Source organism: Equus quagga, chromosome 1 (genome assembly GCF_021613505.1).
Source record: "Equus quagga isolate Etosha38 chromosome 1, UCLA_HA_Equagga_1.0, whole genome shotgun sequence".
NCBI classification, from domain to species: Eukaryota; Metazoa; Chordata; class Mammalia; order Perissodactyla; family Equidae; genus Equus; species Equus quagga.
This window is the reverse complement of record NC_060267.1, coordinates 175,946,657-175,963,929: the sequence shown is the minus strand read 5'-3', so window position 1 is coordinate 175,963,929 and position 17,273 is coordinate 175,946,657. Positions and strand designations below refer to the sequence as shown.

The 17,273-nt window shown below is 41.7% G+C and overlaps 1 protein-coding gene across 2 annotated transcripts in view; it reads left to right on the top strand.

Moving 5' to 3' along the window:
- The window catches only part of SLC9A9 (solute carrier family 9 member A9), a 510,438-nt gene that overhangs the window by 406,550 nt on the left and 86,615 nt on the right, over window positions 1-17,273 (top strand). For both annotated transcript variants that reach the window (XM_046685210.1, XM_046685217.1), the window contains exon 14: window positions 8,149-8,228. In XM_046685210.1, the coding sequence (XP_046541166.1) occupies window positions 8,149-8,228 (80 nt within the window). The remainder of the gene's footprint in view (window positions 1-8,148; window positions 8,229-17,273) is intronic.

Here is a 17,273-nt window from a genome sequence, read left to right as displayed (position 1 = left end):
TCTCCACTCTGCCAACTGTTACGATGAGGTTAATTTTCATCTTTTGTAACATAATTTTAATTTTTAACGCTATGCTTGCTTCTCTGTGTGCTCTCTTAATGCTAACTTCCAATTTTATCTTTGCTTCCAATAGTCCCTTCCTTGAAATTCTGGTTTAGGTCATCATTTATGCTTGTATGTAACCTGGGTGGATCAGTTCTGGTCACTGCAGCTCGAGAAAGTCAGAGCAGGGCTGAGAAAAGCCCAGAGAAGAGCAATGTTAATAACTGAACAGAGAGAGATTAAAAGGATGAGGATTTCTCCAGGTGGTCCAGAAAGACCAGCACTGAGGAGGGAGACAGGAAGTGACCGTAAACACATGAAGAGCATGAGTAAGGTGGACAAAGACTTGTTTGCCAACTCTCAGAAAATCGTAACCTGGAATGCCCTAAAATCTGAAAGAGCTCCTCTGCGGAAGGATGAACGTATTTGTTCTTCTGCACAATTGATCCTTTTCCTCAGAGTCATCTAGAGCTGCAGAGCCTGGAAATGCAAGTAGGTTCAGGAAGGGAAGAGATTAATTAACAGATGGTAGGGTCATCTAGTCATTAAATAAAATTTACTTTGCCTTGCGAATATTTTCAAATATCCCTAATAAACTTACAGAAAACAGAATAAAGATTCCCACATATATATCCCCCCGATTTGACAGTGATCAACATTTTTCCCTGCTTGCTCCTGTGCTGTTGGAGTTGGCCTCATAGAATGTAAATTCCACACTACACTCCCGCAAATATTTCAGAAATAGAATACTAGGCTCTGGGATTGATCTAAACTAGATGAGGGTTTTTTATGTTACATTACAACTAATAGTATTTTGAGAAAAATAAAATGAGCAAATATCTCGGGTTTTCCCTTGGCCAACATTGAATTTTTTGGTTATACTTACTCATGGCTTATACATCCAAAAGTATATGCCCTCCTTACTAACTTTCTACTACTTATGGCTAAATTCCATATGTTTGCCCTACCTGAAGATTCTGCAATTACCTGCTGTAGAAAGCAGAAATAACGATGAGGAAGAGGAAGTGGAGGAAGATGGCAACTACAATTTAGTGAGCGTTTTTTTATACATTAGCTGCCCTATATAAAATCACACTTAGTCTTTACCTTGACCAATCAAGATACCTATTATAACCCCCATTTTATAAATGATAAAGTTGAAGTTCAAAGAATGAAAGTAACTTGCCCAAGAGAACAACAACAAAACTCCAGCCCCTTCAGCAACCGCCAAGCTCCCATCTCTTGTTCCTTAACTCAGAGAGACTGCTGCTTTCTGCTTGGACCCCACCTCCTTGCTCTACAACTGGGCGGGGCCTCTAGAGAGAAGGTCAAGGAGAATATAGGGCTCACCTCATTTGTTTTCCTTCTCTTGGAGTTCACAGTCCTTTGCTGTCTGTTAACCAATACTTGAATTCTATCATATATTTACGATACTAGTTACTCTCTCATGACCAGCCATTATAAATTTTGGAAGTAATTTTGTAGGGGGAAACATTGTTCCGTTGTATTTTGTTTTCAGAAAAATACATAATAGTATATACTCAAATCACAAGTCTAAATGTAAGACTTATCTGTGCTGTGGTGTTTGTGATTCGGGGGTGCTGTCACTAGGGGATGGCATGAGCTGGAATCTTCTTGTTCCAAGGTGCATTTTCCATTAGGATGTGTGTGCGTGGGTACGTGTGTGTACATGTATATAAAAGAGTTAGCACACTAACTAAACGATGATAAAAATGAGGCATTAGTTAAGAATGCTGTGAAGCAGGTACAGTGAGATGGGGTGAACTTCCCCCTGCCTGTAAGCTGAGCCATCGTTTCATGTCTTTGTATTCAATCTGCAACCTGTGCCATGGTGTACTGGGCCTAGGATAATTTTTTATCTGCTTTTAATGGGGAAACGTTTTCTACACCACAAATATGTTACCCTTGTGAATACACTTTGTAAACCACAAAGAGTTATGCCTCATCATTTTATTATCTCTTCCCAACTCCCACTCCAATGCCTTCTACATCTAGAATTTATGATTCCAGTATATAGTTATATTAGCTTTCTATCGCTGCATCAATAATTATTCCCAAAATCAGTTTACCTAAGACAATAAATATTTATGATCTCACAGTTTCTCTGGGTCAGGAATTTGAAAGCAACTTAGCTGAGTGTTTCCAATTCAGAGTCTCTCATGAGGTTTCAGTCAGATGTCAGCCAGAGTGATGGTCATCTGAAGGCTTCGCTGGGGCTGAAGGATCCACTTCCATGTGGGCAGGAGGCCTCAGTTCCTTGCTAGCTATTGGCAAGGAGACTCAATTCCTCACCACATGGATCTCTCCATAGAGCTGCTTGAGGGTCCTCACAATATGGCAGCTGACTTCCCTCAAGGGTCCCAGAGAGACAGCAAGGAGGAAGCCCAATATGTTTTTATGGCATGGCCTTGGATACAACACACCAGCACTTCTGCCCATTCTGTTGATTAAAAATGAGTCACTAAGTACAGTCCACACTCAATAGGAAGGGAAATTAGTCTCCATATTTTAAAAGGAGAAATAACAGAGAATTTGTGGGTATACATTTTAAAACCACCTCAATATTATATGTACCTGAACCAAACAATTTATTTGCCTGTGGATTAACTTCAATCTCTTATACAGACAAAGTTATTTGAACCTGGCCCTTTCTTTGTAGCTGAACCATGAGTTTAGCCCATCTGGTAGTATATCTATGATATCTACATGTCATCCTAACAGTTTTACCCATCCTTGACTCCATTTTTTCCTCCCTAAGCATATATTTTCTAACTATACCTTCTTGGAACATTTATGAATTTATCATGGTGGGGGGAAGGTAAGAATATTTGTATAAAGTACTTTCTATGTGGAGGTTAAGAATTCATGATTTACCTTTCGTGTGTGTGTGTGTGTGTGTGTGTCAGGAAGATTTGCCCTGACCTAATGTCTGTGCCAGTCTTCCTCTATTTTGTATGTGGGACACCTCCACATCATGGCTGATGAGTGGAATAGGTCCACATCCGGGATCCAAACTGGCAAACTCTAGGCCGCCAAAGTGGAGCAAGCAGAAATTTAACCACTGGGCCACAGGGCCAGCCCCATGATTTACCTTTTAAAATGTAAATTTGAAAAAAAATCCTATTGACCCTCAATTGTATTATGCTCCCTCTTCAGAATCCAGAAATCTTTCTTTCTAAGGGCACAGAATCTGGTCCTCTTGCTGGTAATCAGAAAATCTAGGCAATAAACTTGAAATTATTACACAAATAGATTCCAAAGTAGGGGGAGATGGTGGGGCAGAGTATTGCTGTCAGATTCCATCCCCAGGCACTGCTTGAAAAAGTGCTTTGGAACCTCAACAGATTTGTTATGATGATTATTGTCTTCGTTATCATTCCGCGCAACTTCCGCTGACATCAGTATTGAATATGAAACCTTGAGAAGTAGATAGGAAAATCTCTCTCTCTTAATCCATTGAATCTTCCAGAAACGAGGAGCGATCCCACATGATGGTCCCAGAGCAGCACTCATCCAGATCACTTAGGGAAGGCCCCACATTTGGATATTGAGAGAGGAATGTATTTCCATCTGCTTAGTTCTTTTTCATTGAAGTTAATACAACAAACAATCCCTCCTTGCTTTAGGGTCTGGTTTTCACAGATTTCTGGCTAGAGCCTTTTCTTTTCTCTCAGGGGTCCAAAGAAGCGGAAAACAAAGAGGACTGGTAATTTTCCTGTTGCTCCCTCTCTGGGGCCGTGCTAAGGGTGAGGGCGTCACTTAAAAGACAACTGCTCACTCCCTACCGTGCTCAGTCACTTCCCAGCCTCTGATCTACTCCCCTGTTTATGGAGAAAAAAGAAAGATATCAAATGCCCCAGTCATTTTTACATTTTCCCAGAAATAGGGGATAATAAAGGGACCAGAAATTGCACATATATCACTCTGCTTCTTAAAAGCATCAAGGGCAAATAAAAGTTAAGACTCGATACCCTTGAATCTCCAGTTCCCATTTACGGCTGTGATCACTTACAGGCTCGGAGTTGGTGAGCGATAGTTATTATTAAATGGTAAACGGTAGAGTCAGAACCCAAACCTTGGTCTTCAGTTTCTGGATCCTCTGCTTATTCCGGAATGCACACTGCTTTCCCTCTGGGATAAAGGAACTCAAAAAGGAAGAAATATTGCTAGTGATTAAGAAAATACCACCGACTTCCTGATTCTGCTTCTAGTAACTGCTCACATCCATTGTCCTTGGGTGTGAGCCCATCTCTGCTTTAGAGTAATACAGGTAAATTGATGCCACCTGCTGTCCCCTGCCCATCTGGGCCCTCCAGGGCCTTGCCCTCTGTGCTGCCTCATCAGATACCTTCCCTGTTCCAGGGTGACTGCAAAGGCTGGCCTTCCCTTGGCACATTTATCTTCAGCCCCCGGTGAACAAGCAGCGCACACAGTAGACTAACTCATTTATTTCTACTCATTTATTGATGGCCTTTCATAACCAAGTTATTAAGTCATCAATAACTTCAGAGAAATAAATGAATGGATCTAGAACTGGGCCAACAGATATTTAAGATGTACACTGAACATTTTATCTAGGATCAGCAGAAAAGTCAATGCTGGGCCATCAGTGGTACTTTTCTCACCTGGGAAAACATGTCCTATGTTTTATTCTAATGAGAACCCAGTGTATTTCGCTACAAAGTAATGAAATGAATAACGTCTCCAGTCTCCCAAGTAAAATAAGTTTTGGAAAAAAAGATTGCATGTGTTAACATTTTTCCAAAATGCTACCTGATATCTCTTGCTCTCATCAGCTGACAGAAAAATAACCCTGGAAGTTTTGCCAGAAATAGTATAAGCTCTTTCAGGATTGCTGGTGAGTTCTGATATGTTCCCCTCAGGAAGTAAAATAAAATAAAAAGGAGAGGGAAAAGGGAAAGAAAGACAGAGAGGGTTCCTTAGACCTTGGGAGACCTCTGAAAACCTTCTCTAAGAGTCTAGAGAAATTCCTAACAGTGAGGTTAGCTTTTTACAGAGACACTTTCAGAGCCATCAGCAGTTCACCCAGCTGAGTGGAGGCATGCATTTTCATTATGTTTGGGGTTCACGTAGCTGCTCTGCATCAACCGCCATGAGCACCCTACTATCCTGACCTCTTCTCCCTGCTCAGATACCCCATGGCCCTGGTTTGCTCTCCATTCACACCCTGGGGCCCCAGCTAGATGAGAGGAACTTGGCTGCTGAGGGGCCACAGGTGTGCTTGGAAACCTCTCCAGGTGCCAGGAGCCTCAGATTCCTCATCTGTCAAATAGGAACCATCATAGAACAGACTTCACCAAACTGTTAAAAGAGTTAAAGGAGTTAATATACGGAAAGCACTTAGAATAGTGTCTGGCACATAGGATGTGTTCAAGAAGTGTTAGCTTTTATTAGTGTTGCCGTCATTAATAAAAATAGAGTATTTTTCACATGATTAGGACCTCAGACACCAGCCAGGCTGATTTCCTCAATTCATTTTACAGACAAGGAAACTGCAGCCCAAGTGGCCCATCGTACATCTGCTTCCCAAAGTTTAAAGGCTGAGTGAGATACAGGCAGAAGGAATGTCATCTTTGGAGTCAGGCAGTCCTACATTCAGATTCCAGCTCTGTTGCTTGCTAGCTGTGTGACTTTGGGCTCATCTCTTCCCTTCTCTGGGCCTCTCGAGGTCCTCACCTGTAATATAGGTAGAACACAACCCACCCTGATGGATTATTGTGAAAATTGAGGAATAATGACTGTAAAAGTTAATGACTGGATAACGTGACTAGCATGCTACCTAGGAATCCATAAGCATTCAAGAGCTGGGGACTGTCATCGTGGCAAATGTCATTCTGCTGGGCTGCTGCAGGGTGGGTGCTAGAATCCTGGACCCCTGACCATCAGCCAAGCTCACCATCTCACAGCCTACCTTTACTTAAAAGCAAACAACCAAACAAACAACAAGAATTTGCTTACACTCCTTTCCATCAGTTTTCTTCAATGACTATCTTGTCATCAGTAGATATTATCAGCTATCAAAAATTACCCATGCTTGTTGATGGATAAAGTTCTGTAAGTCCTTATTCTTCTTAAAGAAAAAGAACGGAAAAAAAAGAGAGAGGCAACTCCCCACTGTTGGCGCAGAGGTTTGCTAACTAGTCGAGTCAAGGGTGAACAGCGGTACTGCCAGCTAAGCCCCAACATGTGGTGCCTGTTTGGGAGATGGTGACTCAGAAACAACCTGCAGAGGCTGCAAGACGATGAAGAAAACATTATGCGCAGCAGTGATTTTGAAAATCTGATTCCTTTATTGGGATAGAAATAGCTAAAGAAAGGTTCAGGGAAAGAATGAAAATTGAACTGGACACCCTGGTTTACTTTTGGGGGAATATGATGAATAAATTCTAACTCTGTAAAACAGGGCATGCACGCCAGGTCTCTCAGAAAACGGATCCGTGGAAGTCGAAGGTCCATGAAAAGATTGTAGATGCCCCACGGTGGGGTTTGGGAATGGGTTCCATAGCCAAGTAAGTTTGAGAAACACTTCCCTCTTGACGATTTACAATGCTCATTTATAAATGGAAGATTCTGAGAAACCCTGTATATAAGAAACCTGTGTAATGCTGTCAAACCTATCCTTTCCTGAACGATTGGCACAGAATTTCCATCAACTCCATGTAGAACAATGGCATACTGGGGAACTCCATTTGGGAAACTGTGCAAGATTGGAAATCAGAGATCTTAAAACAACCAGTGAGAAGGGCTGCCAGTTTGGCGTTTAATTTTATTGTGAGTCTCTGCTTCAACCGTTTTGGACAAAGGATACATGGCTGACTAGAAATGGACCACATTTTGCTTTCTTGTATTCCCATGTTGTTTGCGGGGGATGGAACTGCAGTGTCTGCTGTTACACAGGTTTCAGAGAGCAGAATATGGCCCTTTGCGTTCAGCTGGTTGTCATTAACCATCAGTGGGACTGTCTGGGAATGGGCAAAAAGGTAAATAAAATAAAATGAAAGTTAATCAACTTGGGCTCATCTAAGGGCTGGCAAGGAGCAGCCAGTGGCTCTCCATTGTCTTCCACGCGCCATAATTTCTTGAGAATGTTCACGTTATTACTGGACTGCGAACTCCTGATGCAATTTGAGGGTGGAAGCTAAAGGGCCAAACACAGCAATGGAGTCCACGTTAAGATATAAATTCTTTTAATGATGGAGATAATTACAACTGATTGAAGTCTGGAATTCTCTTGTCTTAATATGCAAAATGCGATACACAAAAGAAGTAAAAATGCCACTGAATCTCCTTCTTCTCAAACTGCAATGTTCGTTATCATTCGTCTCTAAAGTTCACAGAAAAGGTTCGCCTTCCTTCCTTTTTCTCACATTTTTATCCTCTACTCTCAAGCATCAAGTGCTTTCTCTTTTGTTCTTCTTAATTCATTTTCTTCCTTTCTCCCACTGTGGCCCTTTTGGGGAAAAAAAAGGAGAGAGAAAAGCTCATTCAAGTACTACAGGCTTCCCATCAGGAATATCTCTTTCAAAACTCAAGAATTGAAGCAGGAAGATATCAAAAACTAACAGCCTTTGGTAATGATCTATCCAAAGGAAAATGGGTGAAAACGAATTGACCATTGTTAGATTGTTATCATTCCTTTAGTCTTGACCTTTTTGTAAGTCTTAAATAAACACCCTCCAAATCTGACAGAAGTAAACTGCAAAGTTCCCACAACAGCAATCTGACAGAAAAATCATTTGTATTGATGTCAAAAAATGACATTTCTTAGCTGTGTAATAAAATAGGGATTATTAAGAGAACTAAATGTTGAATTATGCCACAAGAGTCTCATCCACATGGCAAGACCTATGAGCTAATTTGCTTGGCAGCTGCTTCATCATTTAGAAGAAGATGCATTCACCTAGAAAGTGTTTTTTAACGTGGTTCAATTTAGCTTGGTTTGACATGTATTTTTATAGTGAAAATATATTAATATTGTATATATCATTTACTAATGTTGATATTATATGTCAATATTTTATATTGATTATTTATCCAATACCTTTTTCTATTCTCTTTCTCCAGGAAGCAAATAACTTGGAAAAAAGCACAACCAAAACAGAGAGTGCTTGGCTCTTCAGAATGTGGTACGGCTTTGACCACAAGTATCCTTTGACAGTGATGATCTCCCAGATGCAGCCGCACAGCAGAGATTAACTTCCGGCACTTAATCCCAGAGCTGTGCACTCCTGCTCTTCAAGAAACAGAGAAAGGTAAAGTGAATTCACCACCAAACTTAGCAGAAAGAATGATTTCGAAAAATACAAAGCTGTATCATCCATACTTAAAGTTACAAAGAGCTAACGGGAAATCTCTCAGAGTCAAATGAGTTTGGTATATTCATGGCAATCTAGTATTTCCAAAGCGAAGAGGTAAAATCATATAGTCCTGAGGACTGATCCATTTTACTAATTTTACTGCTCTTCCCTTTGTAGAGATCTTACTTCCGGTTGAGTTGGCCAGGTGGACCGGACAAAGCTCCTTCCCCCTTCTCCCGGGAACCCATTCATGTGCTTGGTTTCAAACTGTAAAAAATGAAGGGAGTTGGGGCTCAGGGAAATGGATGGTCTGGGGAGAAGAATGAGTCTGGTCACCACATTATAAAATCCCAGCACTTTGTCTTCCAGGCAGATTCAAGTAAGCTTTTCCTAGTGAAGGGCAGTTTTATAATTCTAGCACTCAGTGTAAACGTAGTGCCCAGACACACCTCGCCGGCAGACTCACGGGGCTGAGAAGTCAAGCCTGAACGGCTTTGCCGTTGTGAGTTGCAATAAGCCGTCCATCTTTAATCCTGAGCAAAAGCGCCACGGAAGAAAGAAAAAATCTGCGCTGAAAATTCAATGTGTTGGGTCTTTGTAGTTAGTTTTGCACAGTCACAAATCCCTCTCCTTTCAGGGAGAAAATGTCAGTCACTGGGTGATTTTAAAGCGCCTAAGCAATGATTAAAGCCACAACAGATCAGTGGGAGAGGAAGAAGAATTAAGGACAGGGAAAAGAAATTCAAAGAATAAGATGAAGAGGTAAAAGTTGAGAGGGAGAGGGGGCAAGAGAAATACAGGAAATTCACAGTAGGAAGGAAAGGAAAGCAAATTAGAGGAATGGCTGTGTAGAAAAAGAATTAAGAATGAAGTGAAGAGAAGCCAATTGAAGATTGTAGAGAGAAGCAAAAATAAAACAAAGAGAGAATTAGAGAGCAATTCTGCAAAAATAGAGCATTCTAGGAATTACAGATGGAGGTGTGGAAGGTGGAGGTTTTTCGAGGCTACGGTCTTGTTTTTCCGTAGCTCTGTTATCTGTGCACGGCGACGTCGCCTTGCTCAGTCTTGAGCTTTCCTGCACAGTGTAGGTTACCACCCTCTTGAACGCCGACCGTCTTGGCCAATAAGTCCCTCTTGGAGGATCTGGTATCTCATTAACTACTCAAAGCCTTCCTGATCTCTCAAAGGGAAGCTGGTTCTTAAGAGGTTATGCTGGTTTGCGTTCCAAGTTGATTTCTTCTGGAAACACAATTTTCCTCTGCCATTGCTTATTTGACAACCAAATTTGTAGGAAGTTATAAAAATTTGACATAAAGAGCACTTTTTATGTATATAAAGAATACACATAAAAACTGCTTGCTTATGATAAGATACACAGTAAGAAAGTGTCTTTTTGGGTTCCTGAACCCAATTTCCAACTTGTGGGGGGAGGGGGGGCCTCCCCACATGTCCAAGCAATTCTCTGCACACCAGCTCGGTGTACTACAATTCAACTCATTTCTGACAGTACCTACTTAGAGATAGCGTCTCAGAGGTCAGGGCCCATCCCACAGGACTGCCCCCACCACCACCTCAGACGCCAGTGACAAGCCCAGGTTGTTACCTCTGCTTCTGACCCACTGGCTATAGACTATAGATAGTTCCCATGACCTCCTCCTTGGGTTTGGTTAATTTGCTAGAGCGGCTCACAGAACTCAGAAACATTTTACTTGCAGAGCATCGGTTTATTACAAAAGTATACAACTCAGGAACAGCCAAATGGAAGAAATGCATAGGGCAAGCTACGGGAAAAGGGCACAGAGCTTCCATGTTCTTTCTGAACGTGACGCTCTCCCCAAATCTCTACATGCTCACCAACCCGGAAGCTCTCAAAACCCTGTCCTTTGGGGTTTTGTTGGAGGCTTGTTACAGAGGCCTGACTGATTAAATCATTGACTATTGGTGAGTGAACTCCATCTCCGGTCCCACCCTCTCCCCAGGGGTGGGAGAGTGGGGACTGAAAGTTCCAACCCTCTAATCACATGTTTGGTTTCCTGGCAACCAGTCTCCATCCATAGGTGCAGGGCCAAAAGTCACCTCCTTAACCTAACAAAGGATACCTTTGTTGCTTTCATCATTTAGGAAATTCCAAAGGTTTTAGGAGCTCTGTACCAGAAACGGGGACTAAAACCAAATATATATTTCTTATTATTAATCACAATATCACAAAATAGTAAATCAGAAATGAGATAAAAGACGTTTTTGTTCAAATTCTGACAATGCTGTGAGGAATGCTTTACAATGCAGAAAAGGAGTAACGTGGAAAAAAATACCTTGGAGACAAGAAAATGAAAGTGGGAACCCACCCAGATTTTTAGCTTAGAGCTGTGACACTAAATTCAGATGATGTCATAGTTTTTGTCTCACTTTTCACCAGGGGTTTATTTCCATATGATTATGGACAGGTTGGCAAAAAACAAAAGCAGATTTACACTCTCAGTAATATCTCTTCTCGGGGTAATTTGTCCTCCTGTGCATTTGTTCCAAAATTGCAGTGCACAAATATATTTGCACTCAGACAACCAAGTTTTTATATCCTAGTTATGCTCCGAATTCATACCCAGAGAGCAGCAAACCAACCAGTTTCCACTCTGTGACCTCTCGATAGATCTGTGGTTTTGGAGACAAATTATCCACTTGGCATTTATGTTCTTTCTATTGTCCGCCTAGAACCCAGGTCATGTGCCCCATGAACCTCATAAGTAGGCTATGCCAGTGACCGTCAGTGGAGGAGGATCCCCCAGTCCGGGTCAGGTTGCCTGGCCCAGGTCAAAAGGAAATTGTTGTGAGCCTGAAAGAAACTGATTATGCGGTGTGGAGCTATGCAAGTTTCGTTTCAATAAAATTGCGTCATGCAAGTGAGGCATCATAAAGAATTACTGACAAAAGACAAAGAAGAATAAATAAGGCTCCACATGCACCTGTATCAGTCAGGATTCTCCAGAGAAACAGAAATAGAACCAGTAGGAGTACATATACATACACATACATGCACACACATATACACACATATAAACATACATAAACATAGATTTATTTCAAGGACTCTGTTTATGCGATTGTGGGGGGCGGCAAGTCCAGAATTTGTAGGGCAGGCTCTCAGTCTAGAAACTCTCGGGCAAGGGCTGATTCCTTCTTCCTCAGGGAAACCTTAGTTTTGCTGTTAAGGCCATTCAATGGATTGGATGAGGCCCACCCACATTATTGAAGATCATCTCCTTTGCTTAAAGTCAACTGATTATTGATGTTAACCACACCTACAAAATACCTTCACAGCAACACCTAGATTAGCGTTTGAGTGAATAACTGGATATCCTAGCCAAGTTGACACATGAAACTAAACATCACAGAATTCAACTCACATTCAATTCACGCCCAATATTCAGACCCGAGGATAGAAAGACTATCTTAAGTCACCATTGGTATCAATAAAACAAGCCACTGTTGCTCACAAAGTTTTGTTTTCTTTTTATACTTTTTCATAGCAAAACTAATAAGCATATACATGCCCATAAAATGTTTCCAAAAAGCACAGGAGAATAAAAATAATAAAAATTAACATTCAATGAGGATGAACAATGGCCAAGTACCATGTTGAGTGCTTTACCGTTATAATTTCATTTCACCTCCCAGCTCTGTAGGAGGTTGGGACGGTCTGGAGAGTCTAATGGACACAAGTGGACTGCTGATTGTGTCGGCCTCTGCTGAAACAGCCTGGGCTCCCGTGCTCAAGAGCCTTGTTGGAAGCCTATGGTGCCAAATTGATGGTTAATTAAGATTTCATTGTAATTCAACGTGGGCAGCAATTCTTAGTCGTGCAGTGCAAAGAAGAAATTGAGGGCGGGGGATGAGCAGGGGAACTATGTTATGAGCACCGAGGCTTTCCCACAGGGTACATTAGTTCATTTAATCCTTATAACCACCCTTTTTATTTAATTTAATTCTCACAATCACCCTCTTTGAAATGGAATAAACAAAGTCTCAGAGAACTTAAAGAACTTTCTTAAGGTTCCACAGCCAGCGTCAGTTCTTTGATTCAAGCCCAGATCTCTCTCACTCTAAAGTCCATTAATATACTTAAATGAACATTATCACTGATAACTCTAAGTCCATGTTATCACTTTCTCTATATGCAAAACCCCAACTCGATATTTCATAAAGTCACTATTACAGCAATGAATATTAAGACTGCTTACCTTATGTAGTGCAGAGCTCATATCTCAAGCATCGGTTGAAGACACAGGGTGAGAAGGTTGAGGTCCTGGTTGGTCACCCTAAGAACACTTCCATAAAGGAGTCCCCAAGTTTCTGAGTCAGGGCCTCAACTTTTCAGGTGTAGAAAGTTAAATATGCCAAATACTCCAAGAATGGTTTAATTTCATAGAGATGGATGCACTCCAGCCAAGCTCAAAGGAAGCACCAGTATAAACCAGACACCAAATTCCCAAATCACCATATATATCCCCCTGGGGAGGAATATCCCTTCCCGGCCAAGAGAAGGCTCAAGTCACCATCTGGTCCCTAGTATCCCTCTGGCCCCCTCTCCTATTTTTCTCCCAGGATCCCTCCGCCCCAGCCACCCTGGCTTCCTGAGACACACCCAGCACCTTCCTGCTCCCCGGCCTTTGCGCTGGCAATTCTCTCTGTTTGGGATGCTCTTCCCTCAGACTTTCACATGCTTCCCTCCCTCCTCTTTCATTCAATTTGTCACTGACTTTCCTGGCTCCATATTTAAATCAGCAGTCCCAACAGGAGCACTCCCACACCCCTTCCTTGCTTTGTTTTCTCCGTAACACTTACCATCTGGCACAGTATGTACTTTATTTATTGATTTTAGTACTGTCCTCCAACCAGGATATATCTTTTCCGGGGACAGGGATTTGGGTCTCTTTTCATTCACTGGTATGTCCTCAGGGCATAGAATAGTGCCTGGCACATAGTGGATACTCGATAAATATTTGTTTATGAATGAATGAATGGATTGAGCAAGCAAGCAGTATTTTCTATCTGGGGCTCCTTCATTCTGGACATTGATATACATGAAAATCCAATTAATTACCTGAAGGTCACTAGGTGAGTCTGAAAGCAGAAGAAGGCAGAGTGAGTTATCTTAGTGTTTTCTCCCAGGCTGCCCTTTGGCACACAAAGTACACACCCCATCTAGACATCCACCCCCTAGCCTCAGTGTCCCTGTCCCTAAGCAGAGACAGCCACCACGACACACTTGGATCGCTGTTGCCACACTGACCTCCTTCCTATGGTTGGACCACCCTTTCTTAGGTTCAATTAGTACACCCAGTCTGGTACATTCAAGCCTGGCCCTGGCTTAGAAGCCATTCTCTGTCTTGGTGACTGAATACATATTACCTCACCAATCATGTGTTGAGTTTATTAGTATACAGAACTCAAAATTTTACAGCCACCTATCATCCTCACTAACAATCTCCTATAATGAGAAGATTAGAAGCAGAAATTGATGTCCCTTTATTCATATTTTAAGACACCAGATAAAATGATTTGCTTGGATTCACAGTGTTACAGCCAGCGTGGGAATCTTAGGTTGCCTTATTCATCAGTGACTAATGATCCTGCCGGACTGTCTGCTTCCTACAGTCTCTTTCCTCTCTATCATTTATCATCTCTTTCCTTAAGCGTGTGTATATATTGGTCTTACAAATGGGAATGACACAGTATAAGAATGACCTTTTCCACATTAAAAAGGGCAGCCTACAATCATTTTTAACACTTCCTGTAAGGACAGGGTTCGGAGAGCTTCCGGGTTGTTGTATCAACTGAAAAGAAGGAGCTATCATGTGGTTGCCAACACTTTACATACTTGTAAAGAAAGCACAAAGATAACAATGGGTTGGCAAGTTGACACAGTACTAGAATTACATAAAGCCATGTGAATGGAGACTTCCTTCCCATCATTGGTTTGGAATGAAGAGCGCACTGAGGTGTTACCAGCAAAAGGAAAGGCCCACGGTGGGTGTGGACACCACAGCTCTTGAGTTTTCCATTAAAGAACCTGGCCAAGAAAGTGGCAGATACCAGACCCCCTCCTATACCGAAGAGTGACAGGCTGGAGCTGCAATCTCGGAAAAGTAAACACAAACATCAGGACCATTCAAAATGACACTTGGAATCAAGTAGTTAATGGATTTAAATGTAATGGCATCATAGTCTTAATAAAAGGGGGGTGTCTTCCCCTCCTAAAACTTGGCAGAATTCATTATATCCCACACAGTCACGCTTATTTTAAATCATAGGTATGAATATTGTGAGCAGCAATTTCCATTCTAAATGATGATCCCTTATTTTTGTTCTTATTCTGACTAGCTGAGGCATCCATGAATTATTTATCGGGGTAGGACTGTGGCCTTGTGAATGACTTGAGTTTACTTCACAAAAAACTCTCAAAGGAACAAGGAATGTTAGCTCTATGAGCCCTGTTTTATAAATGAAGCATGAGCCCAGAGGAGGGAAAAGGCACGTCTAAGGTTACTGCTGCGCTTGAAGCCAGCATTCGTAATCAGGGAGCAGGCTCTGTCCACCCGCAGATCCCAAGGGTCCTGGTGTGGGTGGTCCAGCCGCTGAGTTCTGGCAGCATTAATATATGTGTGATGCTACTGTTGTAAGTGTGCCTGGCATACAATTGATACTTCCATGTGATGGCTTCTTCCGTGGCTCATGAAAAGCTTCAGCAGTCTGGAGTGGGGCTGTTTACTCTCAGCAGCAAGCAGGATAGATAGCACAGAATGTAAGTAAGACAGCTCGCACTCACCTTTATTGAGCGCCTACTATGTGCCAGGCTGTAGACTAGGTACTAACAGAGAGGGTCGGGTTGGGAGGCAGGACCTTCATGAAGTCTTGCATACCTGCCTCATTAAAATGAATCATGACCCCAAAGTCCTTTGAAATGACAGGTGGTCCTTAGCATAGGAAAGAGAGTCACTGGCATCACCAGAGTTTAATGGGAGGGCCTCTTTAAGGGAGCGATAAATTAAAATCATTTGTAACCTTCACTTGTACAATGTAACCAGATAACTCCTTGAGTGGTTTCAGAAAGCACTAAAACTTCAAACTATTTGAAACAAACTTAAGCCATCAACTTTCTAAAGACTCTCCCTAAATACAGCCCCAATGGTATCCCACATGAGGGTGCACATGGCATTTTAATTGCTCCCCTGGGAAGCTGGGTCTAGGGAAGAGCTTACCTTGCACTGGGCAGCAGTGCAGCCCCCACTCCTACCCAGGTAGTTAATCCATTGGGTACTCAACTTGGCTGTTCCTCGTCCTTGGCCTCGCAGGTGCTTGTATAGAAAGATCTTGTAGATAGCCCTTGACTTAGCACCTAAGTGAAATGAAATTAAAACTCCCTAGAAGAAAATACTGGCTTCCTGGATCCTTGTGTTCCCATGAATTTTGGTAAGAATCAATGTAGGAGAATGTTACCAGTACCAGTCTCTCGTTCGGGTCATAACTTGGGTCTCCCATGATTTCTTCCTCCATATAATGGGAATAATAAACAATATCCTTTGTTGTGACTAAATCCATCAGAAAAGTTGACAAGTTATTAAAACAACTTCTTAATGATGGTAACTTGTTCACTTGCCTCTCAGAGCCAAAACATGATTAAAACAGTTAAATAGAACAGTTTTCTCAAGACCGTATGGCCTAAATACTTTGCAATGTTCTGTAATTGGACTAAAACTCTTCTGGAGCCCTGACAAGTGGCTACAAGTATGACACTGTAAATTGTTGCCCGAACATGTGGGATCCCCCACTGTGAATGGGCAAAGTTGTGGATCCCAAGATGATAGCTGAGTTTTCTAGAATAATCCTAGGATTCCACAAGAGATTTGACATCCCTGATTTGTTTTGCCTTTTCCCTGTAAAAGTTTTAATAATATTTCTATTACATGAGAATGCTTTCTCGTTTCATCTTTACTTTAAGAAAATGATATGAAAATATGGATTCACATAAACGAGAAATCAGAAAGTGACCCCTGCTCTTCTAGAACAGATTCATAAAATAAGTTCTTTTAAGTCCAATTTTTAAAAACGTAATGATCACTTTCTCACTGAAAAGCACTATATTAGACTCTCTTCATTTCTCTATCTACTTATTTCTTCATCACACGTTTATCAAGAGCCTACCTTGACCGGGTGCTCTCCTGGGCACCAGGGGTACAGCCACTGACAATTTCGTGCAGAGCTTACATTCCAATCTGGTTCTGTTTTTCAATTTCTGATTTGCAGATATCTTTTCAGGAACGTGACTATGATATAAAGAAAGATGCACCGAGACATTCCACCATTGGGTTTTGTCAGACAGGGGAGAGTCTGGCGGTCAGGAGTTACTGATTTGCTATTGTAGCTTATCCACTTACTAGCTGTGTAATTTGAGGAAAGTTCTTTGCCCTCTGTGCCTCAGGCTCTCAGCTGCAAAATGGGGATAATAGAAGTCCTTACTTCATAGGTTTGTTTTGAGGATTAAGTGACTTAGCGTGAAGCACTTAGGAAAGTGCTCAATAACGTGAGATTTATTATTATCATTACTGCCCGTTGATATCTCCATCTGTTAAATGGGGGCATCATGTAATGCGTTCAGTCGTCATTGTCATTTATTGTCTCTGAGCGACCGAAATACTCATTATTTTGTATGCTTGTGATAATTTTTAGTTGCAACAGCCATATTTTAATGCCGTTAGAAAGTCTTCAGTCTCCATAAACAAAGGTTCCACTTAAGCTGTAAATGAGCCCTAATTCCTCTTCTTGGATCTCGAGTAAATGGATGTAGCTGGTGTTTGGCCCTTCCTTTGTGTGCCCAGTTCTGCACATGTGATTGAC